Source organism: Colias croceus, chromosome 21 (assembly GCF_905220415.1).
Source record: "Colias croceus chromosome 21, ilColCroc2.1".
In the NCBI taxonomy this organism is placed as follows: domain Eukaryota; kingdom Metazoa; phylum Arthropoda; class Insecta; order Lepidoptera; family Pieridae; genus Colias; species Colias croceus.
The window spans coordinates 504,017-525,657 of NC_059557.1; the positions used below are offsets into that span (position 1 = coordinate 504,017).

At 36.4% G+C, this 21,641-nt stretch overlaps 1 protein-coding gene across 1 annotated transcript in view; it reads left to right on the forward strand.

Annotated features, from left to right (window-relative positions):
• Positions 1-19,893, forward strand: part of LOC123701462 — a 63,472-nt gene extending 43,579 nt beyond the window's left edge. The window contains exons 41-70 of the mRNA XM_045648952.1: positions 106-276; positions 613-733; positions 1,215-1,405; positions 1,712-1,850; positions 2,274-2,475; positions 2,719-2,911; positions 4,126-4,302; positions 4,647-4,808; positions 5,171-5,282; positions 5,530-5,768; positions 6,069-6,202; positions 6,793-6,928; positions 7,290-7,433; positions 7,739-7,841; positions 8,110-8,255; positions 10,178-10,378; positions 10,789-10,969; positions 11,404-11,516; positions 11,871-12,018; positions 12,383-12,490; positions 12,729-12,880; positions 13,247-13,383; positions 13,902-14,080; positions 14,612-14,753; positions 15,178-15,275; positions 15,509-15,657; positions 16,049-16,228; positions 17,416-17,579; positions 18,407-18,519; positions 18,871-19,893. Coding sequence (XP_045504908.1) covers positions 106-276; positions 613-733; positions 1,215-1,405; positions 1,712-1,850; positions 2,274-2,475; positions 2,719-2,911; positions 4,126-4,302; positions 4,647-4,808; positions 5,171-5,282; positions 5,530-5,768; positions 6,069-6,202; positions 6,793-6,928; positions 7,290-7,433; positions 7,739-7,841; positions 8,110-8,255; positions 10,178-10,378; positions 10,789-10,969; positions 11,404-11,516; positions 11,871-12,018; positions 12,383-12,490; positions 12,729-12,880; positions 13,247-13,383; positions 13,902-14,080; positions 14,612-14,753; positions 15,178-15,275; positions 15,509-15,657; positions 16,049-16,228; positions 17,416-17,579; positions 18,407-18,519; positions 18,871-18,978 — 4,543 coding nt within the window. The 3' untranslated portion in view covers positions 18,979-19,893. The remainder of the gene's footprint in view (positions 1-105; positions 277-612; positions 734-1,214; positions 1,406-1,711; positions 1,851-2,273; positions 2,476-2,718; positions 2,912-4,125; positions 4,303-4,646; positions 4,809-5,170; positions 5,283-5,529; positions 5,769-6,068; positions 6,203-6,792; positions 6,929-7,289; positions 7,434-7,738; positions 7,842-8,109; positions 8,256-10,177; positions 10,379-10,788; positions 10,970-11,403; positions 11,517-11,870; positions 12,019-12,382; positions 12,491-12,728; positions 12,881-13,246; positions 13,384-13,901; positions 14,081-14,611; positions 14,754-15,177; positions 15,276-15,508; positions 15,658-16,048; positions 16,229-17,415; positions 17,580-18,406; positions 18,520-18,870) is intronic.
• The last annotated feature ends 1,748 nt before the right edge of the window (positions 19,894-21,641 follow it).

The following is a 21,641-nucleotide window of genomic DNA, read 5'->3' on the forward strand; positions in this document are numbered from 1 at the left end:
CAAAAGAATATGAATATGCTAAAAATTAATGAAAATTGAGTATTTTTGATCTTTTAGTATCATTTTTTTTACTTGACTGTTAATTTTTATTAATCTTTCCCAAAGTCTCTGGACCCCCGGGCCTGAAGCGAGTTTCCTAGAGAACATGCGTTATTTCCGCGGCTTCGTCCAAGTTCAGGACATTGTTGAGAAGGCACTTGTCAAGCTTTCAGGCAACTCGACGGATTGGGCAGTGTACACCCAGCAGAACCCCTACCCTTGCTATAGGAAGGATCTGTGAGTGGAATTTTTTTTTTTATTTTAAATTGCAATTTAATTGATAGCATGTTTCCATATAACAAATTAGCATAATATTACGTTTATTTCATTTTGTAAGAAAAAAATTGTATTTTTTTGACTTCAGTGGGTTGATACGTAATTTTTCCAATTAAAGTCTTCCAATAGTTGCGTCCAAAGAATAATATTCACTATTCAGTAGATATTAAACTTGGGTTTTGAATCCTATCCTATCCTGGATCTATCATATTTTAGGACTACACTAGTTTCCAAGCTGTTGCATTTTTCCATACCAAAAAATAACTTATATTAATTATGAACATTCTAACTTTTCAGGTTCCAAACATCTCTTTACGAGTCACAAGCTCTGTTGGTTGCGTTCTACTTCTCTTTGCTCTTCACCGTGTCTTCCGCCGTTCGGTTCATTTTAGCTGACAAGGAGTCTGGACACACTATGGTATGTTTAAAATATAATTTATTAAAAAAAAAAAATATGTGCATTGGGTGTTTCATTTTATTATTTATCAACATGCCTTCACTATCACACAACTTCCCCTGTATGTATAAATATAACCGACACCTTAATACTCGATTTTGATCCACTATTGCGCCTTATTCACGGTCCATTTGGCTGTACGTCCCGCCAAGGTCACATACACATAACATAATAATAATTATTATTGACGTACGTCAATACTATTCACTGTCGTTTTGCGTCGTGCATCGTGTATGACCTTGGCGGGACGTACAGCCAAATGGACCGTGAATAAGGCGCTTAACATGCAGATTTAATTGAAACTTTGCACACTTATCAACTATCAGTGACACTACAATAGTTTCACGAGTTAAAGCGTGTACGCGTGCGCGTTGTAGCTATATTTTTTTTAGAAATATTAATTATTATTTTTAGTATTTATAACAATGACCACCTCTTCCAGCTGCTCCAAGTGATGGGCGTGAACCTGAGCTACCACACGCTGTCCTGGTTCATAGCTTCCCTCCTGGAGATGACTGTCACCATGGCGCTGGTCTCTATCGTGCTGTATGGGGGCAGCATCCTGCCACGGACTCCACCTTCACTGACCTTCACACTGCTGTTCATATTTGGTGTCTCTGTGTTAAGTTTCTGGTGAGTATTTAGTTGGTGAATGTAATAGTTTATAAGTTTACAGTTTTATTAAGCTACACTACAGTTAGCAATAACAATAACCAAATTGGCTTGCGCCGTTAAAATCTTGGACACTATAAAAAAGTGTGAATTTTACAAAAGTATAAAAAGCTAAACACGATGACTTAATTGAATTAGAATCCTTATTTCAATCATTATTTATTTCTAAGAAAATCCAAATCTCAAATATTAATATTTCCATAATTATAATCTTCAGATATTTAAAACACTTAATCCCATCTCAAGACCAAGTTCTTATTTCCCCAGTTACATGATGAGTAAGCTGTTTTCCTCCGCGAGTATGGGGGCAGTGGTTGCAGCTCTGGCTTACCTCACTACTTTCATGCCGTTTGTACTTATTCTCTCTCTTGAAGCTGTTATGACAAGCGGTCTCAAAATCTTTGTGGTAAGTTTCTCTTTTTAAATTTCTGTACTGGTATAAGAAAGTAATTATCGAGATTACATCATACAAACATGTCTACATTCTACAACCGAACGAATCTTCAAAATATGAATATTTATAAATCTTACATGACTGCGTACCACGTGTGTGTTGTCATTAAAGTGTCATGTATCCAGGTATTTTATGTTAGTGTGACGAATATTAGTGTTATGTATGTTAGTGTCACCTATAATGGCAGTGTCACGTGTTTGTGTCATGCGTGTAAATCCACGTATAGTAGTGTCACGTGCGTCTATTGGTCTTATATGTCTGTCCATATCTTGTCTGTTCGTGTTCCATCAGCCAATATCACTTATGTTAATGTCACGTGTATTAGTGTCATAATATTAATCCAAACAACTGATCTTTTCTGTATTTCCTCTCCAGAACCTCTCAATGTCCTCCGCCCTCTGCTACGCGTTCCTCCTCATCACGCGTCTAGAAGCAGCTGGGAGTGGGGCTCGCTGGGCCCACGTGTGGGACTCGCCTGATGGGGTTGGGGATATCAGCATTGGGCTCAGTGCTGCCATGATGGTGATAGATGCTGTGATTTACTTTGCTGTGGGGTATGGACTGGAGATGGTGTGGGGTGAGTTGGCTCTCAATCTTTTAATATTCTTTTTAGTTACATACGTATTTATATATGAAAATAATATGCTTGAAAACATGTGGAATAGACTGTCTCTGATCAGTGACATTTTGAGCAAAGCAAAACATTAAAAAAAAATATGCACATTGATTAAAAAAAGAAGTGTCATGAATCTAGACAAAAGAGTATTGAATTTAGTTTGACCATTGCAACCATTTATTCCCATCTTATTTCTCCATTCAGGTTTAAAAACAGTACAAAACAACATATCCCACGTACCGTCAAGTGACGAGAAAGCTGGTGTGAGCATCATTAATGTGTCAAAGATGTACTCGCGGGGAACCAAACCCGCGCTCTCTGGCGTCAGTATGGAGTTACGACCGGGGCAAATTACTACGCTATTGGGGCACAATGGAGCTGGGAAGACTACGCTTATGTAAGCAGTTATTATTTGAGTTAAGTTGTAGGTTATAATGATACGTAGGATGGTTTTGTTTTAGGTTGAAATTAATTTTATAAGAGTCAATACATTTTTTGTTACTTTTAACTTATTTAGACTTTGATGAACGTAATAAAATGATACGAAGTAAATATTAATATAGATAAATATATCAAAGTATTTTATTATGATGAATAATACATAATGCAGCGGTGCAGTGGTGAGGACTTAGTACTTCAAATCGATAAGTAGGGGGTTCGCGACCAGGCTAGGAAGTGCAGGAAATAAATTGATTTTTCAATTTATCTGTGCATGTGCATGTTATGCTAATGCTGAACGGTGAAGGAAAATATCGTGACACTTCAAACACGACACTACACACAGACACTATAAACAAGACACCTAACACCCGACACTTCACACAGCCACCACAAACATGAAACTTCAAACACGACACTTCACGAACGACACTTAACACACGACATTTAACACCCAACACTATAAACACGACACTTAACACTCGACACTTTCTCGTTGTTTTTTCGTCTATCACATCCAGTTGAAAAATTCATCCTGTATATATTTCTTCTGTTTGTGCATTTGTCACTGAAGTTATTTTATGGCTATTCAATGGCGTGCCTCTGAAATACGCGCGTGAACGCGTGACAAATCTGCGCGTGAATATACAACGCAAGCAACATGTTTTTTTTAGTGTACGATTGATGACGAACGGCTTACGGCACGGGTTGCGGCGCGTGTCCAGCTGTTTAGTGCCTTGCTTGCCTGCATGTAGCAGCTGGACATATTTTAATTTTTGAAGTGAAACTCCTTTATCGGGGTTGGAAAAAAAATTAGTGTAACATTTTTCGTGACGCGCGACATTTTACCGTTACGCGCCATTTTTTTCTTATCCCTACCACGCCTGATTCGACGTATTTCTTTAAAGTTGCATATAGTAATTCTTAAGCTATTGCATAGCTTCTATCGCGGGCCTTGAGCGCGGGGACCGAATCGAGAAATTTTGTAACGAAACAACCTCACGCTCCCCTCTCCGACGGGCTCGGAGGTGTGGCTTGAAGGCATAGCATGCAATAGCTTTACCGCGGCAGTCCCCGAGTGCCACACGTCTTTTTTTTTAATGAGGTCATAAAGAAGTTTCACTTCTTACGTGTGTACACTAGTACACGCACACATTTTTTTTTCAATTGTAGCAACATCCTGCTGGGCACAGTGCGCGCTAGCGGCGGCGCGGTGTGCGTGCGGGGCGGCGCGCGGCGCGCGGGCGCGTGCCCGCAGCGCGACGTGCTGCACGCGCCGCTCAGCGCGCGCGAGCACCTGCAGCTGTACGCGGGGCTGCTGCGCGGCGCGGCCGGGGACGACGTGGAGAGGTGAGTGTGTGTATACAGTGAAACATTTAAAACAAAAAAGGTAAAAAAAAGTTTTTTTTTTTTTTCATTTAGTTTCGTTTGAAACCAAAATGCATTTTTAGCAATTTCAAAATTTTAAAACGATAATTTTCGATTAAACCAAATACAGAATCAACAAACACCAAAACTCAATATCACCATATTACTTCCAATTCACCATACCAATTTGTCCTAAAACATTGACTTAGCAAAAAATGTCGTCCAATTATCAATTTAATTTAAAAATTGACCAGTCTCATTACAAAAAGTAAAAAATATATACAAAAAATAACAAAAACCCCCCTAACTGCTACCCTTACCCCCAGCCTGCTATCCGTGCTATCTCTGGGCGCAATAAGCGACGAGCCCTCGTGCCGGCTGTCGGGCGGCACGCGGCGGCGCCTGTGCGTGGCGCTGGCCTTCCTCGGGGACCCGCCGCTTGTGACGTTGGATGAACCCACTTCGGGGGTGGACCCGCATGCTAGGAGGTACGTGGTTTGTTTTATATTTAGTGTTAGAATTCAAACGCATTATAAATGAGAATTAAAAAATAGAAAAAAAATTGGTCACGAGCCGGTATTCGAATTCTTTCAATTTTTTAAAATTTTAATTCAACCTGTATATTACTATTTATTTGTTAGTCATTTTTTACTTTTAATAATAAATTGCCTTTTCCTATGCTTTTGATTAATGTGTAAAAATAGAGACACTTTAAAAAAAAAGAGATATGAATACATCATATTGATCTTCCTGGAAGTAACTAAAAACCTAAAATAAATATTTACGGTATTTATTCATTTAGTAGAATGAAATTTAACCTCTTTTAACTACGATTTTTTTTAATTAACAGGGAAATCTGGTCGATGATATTGAAGCTTCGAGAGAACAGAACGATCCTGCTTACAACTCACCATTTGGATGAAGCTGAACTGCTCAGTGACCAGATAGTCATTATGCACAAGGTATATATTAATCTTATAGTTTTATTATTTCTACACAGATTATTAAATATTTGATATGGAGATAATAAAATTCCACACTTAAATTATTGTCCTGATGTCATTCAGAATTTATACTTCACTAATTTCATTGTTATCCTTTAACTGCTAACTAAATTGAAAAACCAAGAGTTAAATAACGAATTTAAACAAATTGTTTAAAGAATATCTAGATTACTTCTTCTATCTACATTACCAATACTTGTCACAGGGTCAGATCCACACAACAGGAACGCCAATAGAAATAAAGAGAAGCCTCGGCTCCGGATACAAACTATCCGTACAATTCGAACCGCTTCCACAAAAAGAAGACGAAGACATAGAAGAGAAGACGAAGAAGGTTCTAGAAATTACCAGAAATGTGGCCAAGAATGCAAGTTTGGTTGATGTGTGTGGGGCTGATGTGGAAGTCAATGTGCCGTTTTATGATGAACATGGAGTTAATAATGAGTAAGTATTTTCTATTAACGATTTCACAATTAATAAAGTGTTCGAATTGATAGATTCGATTATTCTCTCAGTTACAATTTGTTGACAAGGAAATTACCTAGATTCTTAAATTATCTTAACATTAGCCTTTTCTATTTTGTGTCCAGTACATGCCTGATTGATATCATTCCAATTATTGCTTCTCAAATTAATCTTTTTTTTTTACTCCCAGTTATTCCATACAGGGAGTAAAAAAAATAACTTATATATTACCTACCGACCATTATTTCTTGTAAATACATTGTTTTTTATTTTTTCCAGTTTTGTAGCTTTGTGCAATAATCTGGAGCAGAATCAGGAATCGCTGGGCTACCGTAACTACAGTATGGAGTGCACAAGCCTTGAGCAAGTGTTCTTCAACATCTGCTCTCAGCAGGATAATAGTATTGAAAGTGGTAAGATTTTTGATATACGTAAAACAATTTAAATTTTGCTATTTTTTACAATAAGAATGCGCTTATCCGTGCAATAATTTTTTGGACATGTTCAACCCACGTCCTAATAATATTAAAAACATGAATATTTGTATTGGTTGATTTGTTTCTTTTTCACGCAAAAATAGTTGAACGAATCTGTATAAAATCGCTTTATTCGAATATATAACACTTAATATCACTATAACTTTGGACATGCTATATCCGTCGTCACAAATAAAACTTCTGCAAACTTTTTAGAAAGAAAGAAAGAAAACGTTAATTTAATGGCACACAGCCTCACAAGAACATTATGAAAACAATTTATACAATACTTATATGGTATTAAAAATACACGTTGAAGTGTGTAGTCTGTGAAGCATGATGCAAATCACTCGGTGAACTTCTGTGACGTAAATAACGCGAAAGATAAATCATGTGTTATTCTGATATACCTTCAAAATTTCATCCAGGGCCGTTCAGTAGTGAAATGTAAAACAGTAACTAACATCCATCCATACAAACAATATTAGTATGATTCCATCCAACAAATGTTCTTACTACCCCCACAGACACAGCATCCAAAAGCACATCATCAGCGTGCTCTCGCACGGAGCGTGTGCACGTACCACTTAGCGCGGGACCTTCTAAATTACAGCAGTTACGTGCGCTTGCGCATAAACGACTACTGCACTATACACGCAACAGGTAACTATGTTACAAGATGGGTAATATTAATTGCTAATGAAAAAAAAATTATTGCCAAAACACTGAATATAAATTGGCAATAAATTTCTTTTCTTTTTTGTTCAATATGGATATTGAATCAATATAACATCTCGAAAAAAAAAGGTTTTATTTTTAAGAATTTTGACAAAATCGTGACACACGCATAAAGTTTTTTTTTCTTTATTTGGTGCCCATTTAAAATGTAGTAGAGGCTTGTAGACTGCAAGATACAATTCTTACAACCATGTTGAAATCTTAAATATTAGCATGGACGAATATAATATATTAGTAACAACTACCCCGCGTAAACTTAACGAAACCATAAATATTTTTTTTCCAGAATGCTACTTTTCCTACTCATAATCCTGCCATCTCTGTTCGTGACGATAGCCATGGGATTCGCCACCATCCGCCCTCCGGCCAATGATGAAATTTCACTCAAATTGAACAGACATCTGTATGAAGAATCTACAGATTACTTAATGTAAGTTTTTAAATGTTAATCTTATATGAAATTGTTATGATCTGAATATGGTGACAACTTCGCGTTCCTTCAATTAAATTTCGCTTTTTTATTCTTGATTTTTTTTTAATTTGACCATTAATTTCCACCAAACAATGGATTTAAAAGTACCAAACTATGTTATAATATTATGCATATCCAATAAGTTATCCAAAATGTATATGCATATGACAATAAGTTATCCAAAATGTATATATTGTGTGCACTGTTTCAAATTGTTCCATTTATATTAATTTCCTGTAATAGTAATGATAAAATAATTGCAGACCTCAACCATCTACATATTCTCCGGATGTAGACCCAGGGCTCGCTAAACGAGTATTGGACATCTTAAGATCTCAGGAGCAAGCTAGAAACTGGACCAGCCAGGTAATAGCGCAATTTTTTGTCATTTTAAATGTAACCAAACAAACATATACTATTCTAATCCATTTATAATAAAAAAATATAAAAATGAACTTGTTCAATTTAGAAAAAAGTTTTGTACACACTTAAAATACGTTATAAAGGCGCATGTAATGTTGTTTACGAATTTAATTTAATTTAAAAAAAAGATCGTTGAAAGGAATGCAAATTTTTTTTTCTGTCTACGCATACAATGCATTAATAAATATTATTTTTATGTCATTGTATCCAGGATTCCCTAACCTGCAAGTGTGTAAACGCAACGCAACAATGTGATGTTCCAAACAAAGTGGATCGACCAAAATTGATGCTGTTACCTGATGCAGAAACTTTGAACGATTGGATTGTTACCAGCCAGCCAGTCTATATCGAGAAGCGGTAAGATTTGTTTTAATAAATTAAGATTTGCATTTTTACATTATTGCTTCTGCAAATAGTTCTGAATTTATTTAAGATTTTATTTATAGACACTGTCTGAAAAGAATTCAATATATTGAAAATTTTATGCGAAAAAAAAAAACTTAATATATTCGCTTTATACGCACTACGCAGTCAACTTTAGAACTAAATATTTCTAAATGAAAAGTGAAATAGACACCCTAAACTTTTAAATTGGATTTTCTTTCAATCCAAATCCTACACGATAAAAATACAGTCAAATTGTACATCTTTTTATTGAAGTCAAATGAAAAGTAAACTAATTTACCAGACTTCTCTCCTCTTCATGATTTACAATTTCAAATACCACAAATATAACCTAAAAATTGTAGCATGAATGAAGGAGTGCAGGTGGACGTGCTTTATACGGATTTTGAGAAGGCGTTCGATAGAGTCAGTTATAATATACTAATTCGCAAGCTATACGCGGTTGGTATCAGAGGGAATCTCCTTAGGTGGTTAGAGTCGTACATTCGAAATCGTAGTCAGTCTGTTATCTTGGGAGGCTATAGATCTGACTTTGTTGATGTTACTTCCGGATTCCCCCAAGGCTCGCATCTTGGTCCCTTATTGTTCAATATTTATTTATTTGATATCGATACTTGTTTTAAAAATTCAAATTTTCTGCTTTATGCAGATGACAAGAAAATTTTTAGAAAAATCTCAACCCCTCAGGACTGCCTCTTGCTTCAGGACGATCTTAATAGGCTTACCAATTATTATAAATTAAACAAAATATCAGTAAACACAAATAAATGCCAAAAAATAACTTTTTCTCGAAATAAGGCTAATAAAATTATATGTTTTGACTATAAAATTAGCAACGAAATTATTCCATCCGTTACGTCAGTAAGGGACTTAGGTGTGATCCTCGATGACAAGCTTAGTTACCGCATGCACATTGAATTAATATCTCAAAAAGCCTATAAAAATTTAGGATTTGTTTTGAGGCAGGCGGAACCCTTTGATGATTCGGCATGTTTGAAAGTTTTGTACTACGCGTATGTACGTAGTATTCTAGAGTTCGCCAGCGTCATTTGGCGTCCAAGTTATAAATGTCATATAACTAAATTGGAAAAGCTTCAAAAATTATTTGTGAATAGAATGAAATATAAAAATAAACAATATGATTTAACCTATTCACAAGCTTGCTCTTACTATAAAATCAATACCTTGGAGGATCGTAGAGACGTAATCGACCTTATGTTATTGTATGATATTGTCAATAATAACTTTGATTTTCCTGTTGCTTTAGAATACTTACAATATCGTGTGCCCTCACAACGTACTCGTCATACGCCTCTCTTTAGTGTGCCAGCAACCTCTACCAATTATCTCAAACATTCACCCTTTCAGACAATTCCGAATAATTATAATAATAAATTCTCCTTGGCAGATCCCTTTCAATTATCTCGCTCTAAGTTTAAAAAAGTAATACTGCAGCTTATTGACCAAAAATTGTAAAGAAAATCACAAACAACATGCACACACTCACACACACACACTTTCACTCACACTTGTACTCATATATTGTTACCTTTTTATTTAGCTATAATTATATATATAATATAGGGTTTGTAATTGTTAATATATCTTATCTTTACTTTGCTCACTCACAGTATTATGATTGTTATTGGTGTACCTTTTAATTGGCGTATTGAAATGTTAATGTTATATCTAGTGTAAGATTAGCTGTAAGGTACCTGTACATAAATAAATAAATAAAATAAATAAAATGCATGCGATCATAATTTACAAACATTCAATAAATTAATATAACTTTTATTTTAACAGATCGTCTATCGTTTAGTCGTCCATTAATGTATACATTTAATTCAATAATTTTTTATTTATAATTCCAGCTATGGAGGCTACTCCTCATCCCTCAGCAACAACATAACCAACCTTGTAGCGTGGTACAACAACAAGGGTCACCACGCACTACCCTCCTATCTCAACGAACTGAACAACGCGCTGCGCAGAGCTGTGGGGGGAGGGGGGAGGGTCACCCTCTACACACACCCCTTGAAGATATCGCACGAGCAGATTAATAAGGATAATGTGTGAGTGAACATTTTAATTTGGAGTGAATGTTTTCTATTTTTTAGGGTTCCGTATCGAAAGAGTAAAACGGGGCCCTATTACTAAGCCTCCGCTGTCTGTCTGTCTCTAGACTGTATCTCATAAACCGAGATAGCTAGAAAGTTGAAATTTTCACAAATTATGTATTTCCCTTCGTACGCGAGTCCGAGTCGAACTTGGCCGTTTTTTTTTTGTAATTTTAGTAATATGTCATGTGAACGGTACAAATTAATGTTTGTTTTTGTTAGTTTTTTCCAAAGACTTGACATCGAAGTTACATTGAAAATTTTCTATCTATTCGCTAAACCAAATCTAAAATATTCTAATTTTATCAGGCATTATTACTTATGAATAACTTTTCATATTATCAACCTTATTCCCTTATATTAAGGTACCAGCACGTAGCCGACGCCGGGATATCAGCGATGCTAGTAGTGGGCTACAGCCTTGTTAGCGCTGGGGCTGCCCTGTACCTGGTAGCGGAGCGATGCGACAAGCAGAAACGTTTGCAGCTGCTGTGCGGGGTTTCGCCCGTGCTGTACTGGACCACCGCCCTTATCTGTGACATGCTGGTGGGTGACCATTGTTTATTTAATTCTTTAATTCAAGAGAATGCTAGGAAAGCGCGTACCTACCATATAAGACCACATCTTAGCTTTCCATCAGGTGAGATTGTGCTCCAGCGCTTCCCTATCTGCAAAAAAAGTTGGTGAGGGTAGATGATGATGATGATGAGGGTAGATGGGATATTAATATTATTATATGCTTGTTACTCTTCACGAAACACTACAGGACGGATTTGGATTAAAAAAACACATGTGCTATAGAAATTCTTGATTTTGCCCGCTTGTCCGTATGCGGGCGGCGGGTGAAACCGCGCGGCACAGCTAGTATAATTATAAATGTATAATTATGACCGTAATGTGTTCCATTGTAAAAAAATTCTTCAAACTGCAATCTTAACAAACAACAAACATCCACTTTTAACGTAACAATTGTTCTACAGGTCATAGTGATAAACATGGCGATCACAGTGGTTATCCTGAAGGTGTTCAACTTCCCAGTATTCGTGGCGAGAAACAACTTACCTGCCATTTGTTTACTTATCTTCTTGTATGGGTGAGTCATATAAAATATATACCGATAGAAATGAGAATTTTAACTATTCACTCGAAGGACCATTTTTGATAAATGTGTGATTCATAATTCTGGTATACCAAAAACGTAGAACTGAAAATGTTCATACTTCTATTTCTCTCTCTTCGTAATTACATAAACTGCAACAACAAAAAAGCTATAATTTTAATACTGTGCAGTATGCAAGTACCATACCGCAAGTGTGGAGTATGTCATAATTCAATCATTATAATTAAGTTTAATATCTTTTTAAAGATTACTTATTTGTGTATATTCTATCAGTAACATAACACTATTTATTGTATTTTCGAGATGTAAAATTTTGATATATCCCAGGTTCGGTTGCGCGGGCGTAGTGCACGTGCTAGAGAAAGCCTTCAATTCAGCGAGTCTGGCCAACATGGCGCTGTTCTGTGGCAACACGTTCGCGGCGCTCGCCGGCATCGCTATACTCCTCGTGCTCGATATTATATCCGATTCTGATGTGAGTATGGGACATTTCTTATGTAGGGTAGGATAACTCCTGGGTTGCATCTCTAGTGAATGCTTTAAATCACAGAAAGCCTTTGAACCATTTCCTTAGCACCTTAGTTATCAGTTATCAATAAGCCGTTTAGACAATTTACTCGATAAAAAATATAAAATAATGCGGGCAAGATATAGAAGAAGAGAAGACAACTTAGTGTTTGCAACAGACTGCTGCAAAACGTCCTAAATTTTCAGTCCTGGACAACGTCCTGTTATAATTTGATTGTTCTAGAACATGCTACAAAGAAAATTTTTTCTTTGTTCCAATTTCACAAATAAATACATCACGGCTCTATAATAAGTAGACTAAAAATTTTCAGGCGACAGACCACGCCCGCTGGGTGCTGCACAAAGTGCTGATGCTGATCCCGCAGTTCGTCTTCGCGGATGGACTGCTGGAAATTGCCAAGAATACTATTCAAGCACAGGTTAGTGTAGATTTTATATTTCAACTATAGTTTGAACTTTTATTGGTTTCTATTGCAAATTGTTACTATGATTGAAAAAATCCTACCGCTACCGAATGAGTAGCATTTGTTGCCTATAAAATTTTACATTGAGCACATTTTCTTTGTATAACATTTTTTTCATCTAAATTGAATCTTCTCCTGAACATATTGACGAAAAAATCGATATCTTTAAATATCAATCTTTTTTGTCTCATAGGTGCTAGGCCAGTTCGGTATGGACACATACCGTGACCCGCTGACCGGCACAGTGGTGCGCTACCACTACATTTCACTGGTGGCAGTGGGTTCGGTTCTCTTCTTGCTGAACCTGGCTATAGAGTACCACTGTTTCGATGATATGTTTAACTGGTAAATGTTATTATTATTTAACAATATTTTTTGGACACTTAGAAATTGGACGCATTTTTTGTTAGTTTTTAGAAGAGATAATAAGTATTTTTTTTTTTAATTACGACCTACAACTCAAAACAAGCTAGAAAGCAAAAAAACAGAACCTCAAATCACACAGTCCTAAAAGAGAAAAAAAAAACACGTGTCAGAAGTAAAACTTCTTTGGCAAGATTCAAAGCTACAGACTCTATGACGCGACGATATTGACATGATGCGACATTGAAATTTTACTCTCAATGCGCTTAAAGAAGTCAATTAAAAAAATAGTTTTTATTTTCACAAAAATACGAAAAGTTTTACATAACATCTTGTCAATATTTACAGGATATACTCCCGCAAGGCAATAAGCAAGAAGCTCAGTAAACACGTGCTTATTGACCCCGACGTAGCGCGGGAAGAGCGCCGCGTGTCGGCCGCAGCAGCTCCACTGCGCTTGCGCACTATTGGCAATATTAATGCGGGTAGGTTTTATTAGTGGTGGATTGAAATGAATGGAAAGGCATTTTAATAGATTTTTTTTTGTTTTTACACAATTATTTGAGTCCCAGACATTTAACACAATAATTATATTTTAAAGATGTACAGTAATTTATGGTATAATAGCTCTATTGCTGTTCCATCGCCGTTATTAGAAAAATAAGGTCTTGTTAGTCATTAATCATTATATCAAAATATTATGTTAATTTTTTTTATAGGAATAAATAAAAAAATCATGTTAATATTTAATGGTTTAAAATGCTTTTGTTACATTGCTATCAGCTGTAAAACCTCATCCACACGTCTGCCGAACAATGTGACAAACAACGGACACATAGGGACGGCGCTATACAGAGAAGCGAGAAGGAAATAAGTACATCTCTTTTCTGCGTATAGTGTGTTCGTTGTTTGTCACATTGTTTGGCAGACGTGATGATGGCCTATAACAAGTGTATTTTAAACCATTATCACTGAGCACTCATAACGAATTCCTCATTTCCAGGTTTCATAGACTCAGAGGAGCTAAAGAGCCACTCACTAAAGCGCGTGGAGTCCAACTCAAGCGTGTCTCCCGACACTCGTGACGCGATCTCTCTGTGGCACGCGAGCCGCGTGTTCGCGGGCGCACGTGGGCCAAAACTGGCGGTTGATGATCTTACACTGGGGGTGCCGCTTGCGCAGGTTGGTTGAGTTGTAATTTATTTCGGAAAGGGTGGGGGGGAGAGGAATTTAATTCGACTGTTTGTGTATAATGTATGTATATTGAGTGTGGATAACTACAGTTAGACAGAATAGAATTCATTTTTTTTAGAAATAGTTTCCTTTTTTGTATTATCTGTTTTCTCCTTTAAGCGTTACGCACTTCTACCTCTATCGGAAGGGACACACACCCCTTGCCACGATTTTTTTTAATAAATTTCATTCTTAACCAAATTGAAAGTATTAAATTCTTATGAATAATTGATTTAATTTTTGACGTGACAACGTCTTAAATTAGGTTGCGGCTGGGAGTCACTTATGAAAAAGTGTAACGCTCGATAACGTTACGATGAGTCACCGAAAGAGGCACGCGGGCATGGTTAGCCCGCCTAAGAGCGAGATAGACATAAAAAGTCGTTGTCACTTAAAACTTTCGCCCGTATACCGACTTTACAGGCAACCAATTTTTTTTTTCATTTTTAATGTCAAGCTTGATAAAATTTTGTTTTTTAGTGCACAGCGCTGCTCGGGCAGAACGGTGCGGGCAAGTCGAGCACGTTCGCGCTGCTGACGGGCGAGCTGCGCGCCTCGCGCGGCCGCGTGCTGCTCGCCGACCGGCCCGCCAGCCGCAAGCAGCTCTCCAAGGGGGATATTAGTGAGTTTTTTAGATACTGCTTTCCGAATCGGTGGTAAATGTTAAAAATACTTATGTAATGACGATTCGAAAGTGCTACTAAATAGTAGTCTAATTGAATAAATGAATGTTTGAGTTTGAGTTTGAGTTGTTTGTGTGTCACCCCCCCCCCCCCCCAGTACACAAAAAAAAAGTGCAGCACGTGCGCGCTGCTGACGGCAGAGCGACCAAAACAGAAAAAAAAATAATGTGGTGTCCCACTGTCGGCGTATTAAGCTCAAAGGGACTTCGCGAGACTACCAAAACCAAGTGTATATACAGGGTGTCCCATCATCTTAAAGGGACGTTGAGTGTTGCATATACTGAATAACGTAATTAACGATTAACGTAATAAATATACACAACATGATAATACTTCAGTATTATAAACTCACACAATTTCTAGGCTACTGTCCGCAACAAGACGCGCTAGACCCGCTGCTGACAGTGCAAGAGACGTTGAGATTCTACTGCCAACTACGGGGACTGGCTCAGAAGGATGAGGTTAGTTTTTTTTTTTCTTTTGTTTTAAGTTTGATAATTCATAGCTTATTATGTATTATTATCGAGCTTTTTACAAATTATCACACTTGCTCATTTTTTATAGCATTTGAATTCTGCAATGTTCATAAGATTTTATTTTCCGGACAAATAGGTATCCACCCAAATTTTTCCTTTGATACAACACAACATTAACTACACAAACATACATTTAACTTTATGTGTTTATGTTCCAGGTGATAATCCGCACAATGGAGCAGTTCTCCCTAACCAAGTACGCAGCAGTGCGGTGCGGTGCGCTCAGCGGCGGGAATAAACGCAAGGTGTGCGCTGCTGTCGCGTTCATGGGGACCAACCCTGTAGTGTTGTTGGATGAGCCTACTAGGTAGCGTATATATTTTTTATAAGTACAGAAATTCAATTTTTAGTAACTCAGTGGTAAACTTCACATAATATCATTCTTGCCAACTTGACATACTGTTCAAACAACAACTATGTGTGTTGTTTATTAACAAATTCACATTTAGGTTTTTTGCCAACTTGACATTAAGTTTCTTTACCAACTTCACATTTAGTTACTAACTTGACATTGAGGTTCTTTGCCAACTTGACATTTAGATTCTTAGCAGTTTGACATTTAATTCTTTTGCCAACTTGACATTTAGGTTCTTTACCAACTTGACATATAGTTTCTTTGCTAACTTGAAATATAGTTTTTTTGGCCAAATTGACATATAATTCGTAGCCAACTTGACATAGCACACAAATGTTTCCAGCGGCATGGACCCGTTGTCCCGCGGGCGCGTGGGTGGCGCGTGCGCACGTGCGGCGGGCGCGGGTCGCGCGGTGGTGCTGTCGACGCACGCGCTGCACGACGCGCGCGCCGCCCGCCGCGTGGCGCTGCTGCGGGACGCGCGCCTGCACGCGCTCGCCTCGCTCGGGGACAGCCTCAACAGGTCAGTGCGGGGAAACAGACACATCTTAATATCTTAATATTTCTTAATATATATTATAAAGGCGAAAGTTTGTAAGTATGGATGTATGGATGTTTGTTACACTTTCACGTAAAAACTACTGAACCGATTACAATGAAATTTAGCACACATATAGAAGGTAACTTGGATTAACACATAGGATAGTTTTTATCCCGGAAATCCCACGGAACGGGAACTATGCGGGTTTTCCTTTGCAAACACGGGCGAAGCCGCGGGGCGGAAATCTAGTAGCAAATAAATTGGTTGTTTGTAAAGTAGGTTTACGATCGAGATGTTTACGTGATAACGTCTGAGATGAGACGGGAGATCGGTCCGTCTCTCTCTCGTTATACCTGCGATCGCGCTCGTGAGGTTTTGGTGCGACACAAGTTTCTGAACATGTCACCCGACTAAAACGATTTTAAAGACGTTATCACGTCAAAAAAAAGTAAAGTGTGCGTGTACTAGTGTACACACGTAAGAAGTGAAACTTCTTTATAACCTTATTTTTCAAAAATAATTTACTATATGCAACTATACAGAAATACGTCGAATCAATCGTGGTAGGGACAAGAAAAAGATGGCGCGTAACGGAAAAATGTTACACTACATTTTTTTCCAACCCCGATAAAGAAGTTTCACTTCAAAAAACAAATTCTAACCTCTATAGCAGCCTCAGTTCATTTCGTCAACAGTTTATTTTGACTATTTGGATAGACAAATGAAATAATGGTGTAATTTTAGAGAAATTTAATCTTGTTATGCCATCTGGAATCAGAAATAAGATAAATCAATAAACAAAAATGGACCTACAATAGATCCCTGTGAAACACCAATGTTAATCAACGCACTGTAAGTTATTTTTCCATTGAAAATAAATTGTATATTAAATATTGTACAGTGCAAGGTATTCTCAAAGAATGAGAGTAGATTATTCTAAAATAAATAGATTGAATTCCATAGAAATTGAGATAACTCAATAGATTGGTAAGTTCTACTGAGTCAAATGCTTTATAAAAGTCAAATTTTTGGTTAACGTTTTTTAAGTTTACTATGTGTGCTTGACAAAAGCAGTAAGCATATATGGTCAAGCGAATTAAACTTTACTAATCACACATGGAATTTTATACTTATTTTGTAAATAAGTAAATTTAACGCATTATCTCTAGGTTCGGTGGTGGTTACGTGGTATGTGCGCGTGTGAGCGCGGACGGTTCAACCGCGGCAGGAGAACGCGGCGTGTGGACGCGCGTGCGTGAGCGCATCCCGCACGCCACGTTAACTGTCTCGCATCAAGCTGCTCTGCACTTTATCGTACCTAGTCTTGCCAACAGTAAGTAGTTAAAATATTAAAATTCATATTATGTTTTAGATAGAGAGTAGGAAATAGACACTGTTATGGCACAAGGAACAGAAATAAAATTGAAATGCCATTTTACCGGTTAGCTAAAGTTAAAAATTCATTTATGGGTCAAGGTATACTTTTTTACAACAAAATTCCTCATAGTATTAAAGAGTTTAGTAGTGCTAAATTTAAGAATTATGTAAAAAACGTCTTAGTTCAGAGAGCCTATTACAGCATTAAGGAATATATGGAAGATAAAAACCCATGGAGGGTTGTCGGGTGAGAACCGCAGGACAGTTCTTTGGCATATTATGATAATATATACGTACGGTTACTTACATATTTTGTAAAATTAAATTGTAATACTGAAATGATTTAAAAGAGCAACTATGGAGTTTCTTGCCGATTCTTCTCCATAGATACTGCTTTCCGAATCGGTGGTAAATGATAAAAATATGTATTGACGTTTCAAAAGTGCTTCTCGAAGAAGTCTAATTGAATAAATAAATGTTTGAGTTTGAGTTTGAGTTTATGTTTTAGAATTACATATTAAATATTACCCGATTTTCAAATTGAATTTAATTGTGCCATCGATGTAACGTGTTTGTGCACTCCGTGAATATTGCGTAGCACTCAAGCTTATGAATTTAAACGAAATTATACTGTACTCAATTCTAAAATAAATTTTCCAAAAGCCAGGTATGGTAATGTTTACACTTAAATCACACATTTCTATTACATCTTTGGCCATTTTTCTGATCAACCATATTGTTGATTCACGCAAACTGTACTAATGTTAACAATTTTTACACTAGTTGACGGCAAGCAAGTCCGCACGTGCGTGGGCGACGCGTTCCGCTGGCTCACCACGCTGCAGCGGGAGGGATTGCTTGAAGACTTCACCATCAATACTACCTCGCTTGAACAGGTAATAAATTAAGTTAACTTGTAAATTTTACTTTAAATTTAACCAAAAATTCAGTTTTTCCCTTTAGGGTTTTAATCCTGTAGTAGGATAGGGGGCAAACTAAATAAATCGCTTTCCCGCTAAATTTACACTAAACAGTGTCAGGCGATTTTGCAAGTGCTAAGGTAATTTCAGAATTCTAAAGCAACAATCCAACAAGGACAATCAACAATTTTATTGTCCTATACTTAATTATTACTGCACTCGATGGTATACACCAATCAAATCATAATCTTAAAATATCTGAAACTGAATACTGAACTCCATAATTTACCATTAGTCAATTAACATATTATGTATATCTATTTCCAGATGTTCCTCCACTGCAGCGGACAGTCCACCTCACTGGTAGACCCTCCTCCTCAAAACGGTTTCTACCCCCAAGATAGTGAAGACCTCAGTACTGTCACTTCACTATGATACTATTTTCCTTAAGATTTTAGGTCATATAAGTTAAATGTATGGTCTTAGGCATTTAACAGAGCTCAAGAAAAGTTAAACCTATACGTCTAACTCAAATGTGACTTAATTTTAAGTCTGTTGATAACATGCAAGCTTTAATACACACCTTAAAATTAGGTGACGTTTGAGTTAAGTGAAACATAGGAACAAATTACTTAGACACTTAATTTATGTAAAAAAATTAGAATTGTATGTTATGAAATATTTTATATAAGGACATTGAATGTCTTCATTTTGTAAAAATGATGTCGGAAAAATATGTTAATGTAGGGGAGCAAATGCAATAAAACAACAGTCTCATAGCACAATATATTAATTCTTAAGATAATAAATTAAATGACATTAAAATATATTTTACAATGTTACCAAAATAATGATCTTCAAGTTCCGTCCATTTTGAGAATTAGATGTAAGTAGAAACTGTGATCTTTTAGAATCTTATAATGTATCGTGTTAAACACTAACATAGGCATTTAGATTTGCAATTGGTTATTCAAACGGATCTCATCCGTTAAAATCTTCATAGCTTCATATTTATTTAAATCATAGTAAAATACTATTTGCCATCTTTATATACCATAAAAACTGATCGACTATAACTCTCTTGAGAATTATCACATTATGTGCTTTTTGTGGTTCTAACTCTGTACGAAAGTACGGATTTTAAAGATATACTCAAATCCTATATTCAAAAGGTATTAAAAGTTCACTAGAATCCCTTTCCTATTTATAAATGAAGCTACCAATAAGAAAATATAAAGTACTTAATATAATAATCCATTTACAGTATAGGAACTGGACAGTAGATAACATACGAAACTCTGTGATAAACTTATTTAACGTGTGTTTTATATAATAAAATGGTTTTTGGTATTTTGTTGTTTTATTTACTCGTTACCCTTGTTTGAGGTCATACCAGTCCATTTGTACGATATTTTAGTAGAATTTGGATATATAAGTATGTATAACAAAATTGAGAAGTTTTACAAATTATTATATTATACTCCTTCATTGATGTCTCTGTAGATCACATTAATTACTTAACTATATACTATCTAAATAAACGATAACGGATAAAAAAAAGTAAGCGAACTAATACTATAGAATAAAGTCAAACTTAGGCTTGACTGCTAAACCTGCTACTTACTACTATTATTTAACGTTATTAATTTTAACCGGTGAAACACGAGCGGTAATAGTTACTGTTAAAATTATGACGTCCTCATTAAAATTGTCAAATGGCCCATATTTTCCCTAACATGTTTGTTATTGCTAAAGTAACATGGTGCAACCCAGCCTTCTCATCTTTAAAAAAAGAGCGTGTATGTACCACGATCACACGTGTCAGAAGTGAAACTTCTTTAGCAAGATTCAAAGATACCAAAATCGTCACTAGGTGTGAGTAAAAGCGAACAATTACTCTCAACGCGCCTAAAGAAGTTTCACTTTAACAACATTTCTGAAGTCAATTTTTTTTTATTTGAGCTTGCAAGAATGTTATCGCCCAAACTACATATTAAATGCTCCTCTATCGAACATGGCGTTTGGACGTGGGTGCGTGAGCGCAGCCCGCACGCCACGCTCTCTGTCTCACACCAAACTGTTGACAATCTTTACATAAATTAAGTATGTAATTTGTTCCTAAATAGACCATAACTATACCGTATGTATATGTCGTGGCCATATCGTAGATTTGCTCATTTCATGAAATGGCTAACATAGTTTGATCAGATCGTTAAATCGTCAACGTTTCACGATTTGGTCATCCACATTTGGCCAGATCGTATAAAATATAAAGAGTCCATAAAATATTAAAAAATTTCATAATAACTATATTCTAAAAACTTGTTTAATGTCATTTAAGTTAGTGCCGCGGCAGCGGCCGGCGAATGCCAGAAGCGAATCGTTTTTGCAATAGAAAACAGTTAGGTTAGGTAAGGTTAGACTTTGATAAACAACGCACGAGCCGAGCGAGCAAAGCGAGCGTGCCGCGGCAGCGGCCGGCGAGTGCCAGAAGCGGATCGCTTTTTAAAAAACAAACAATTATAATAATATTGTAGTAGTTTCTTAAATTATTTTATTTAAGTCGCATTTTTTCTTAAATACATATAAGATATCCACATTTTCCATAGTACTCGTACCTCTTCGTCGTAAATTCTTTGCTATAACTTTCTTTATAATATTGTTATTAAACGAATTATGAAGTTTTTAACTGCGAATAATTTAATTTTCGCCAGCGGCCGCCATCTTATCACATAAACACAGAGCTTGCAGCGCCTCTACCAACGATTAATGTAACTATTTTACGATATGATCAAATAATTTTGATCATTTCATGAAAAAACCGTGCGTTAATTGGCCATATCGTGAAACTATTTCTTATCATTGATCTGCCCAAACCACATCATGATGTGGCCAAACTAAATTGGCCATTTCACGATATGCGACCATTTCGTGAAATGGCCACTCATATCATGAAATGGCCAACATAGTTTGATCAGATCATACGGTATAGTTATACGGCATACATACGGTATAGTTATGGTCTATTTAGGAACAAATTACATACTTAATTTATGTAAAGATTGTTATAATTGTATGTTATGGGGAATGTTTTAGAC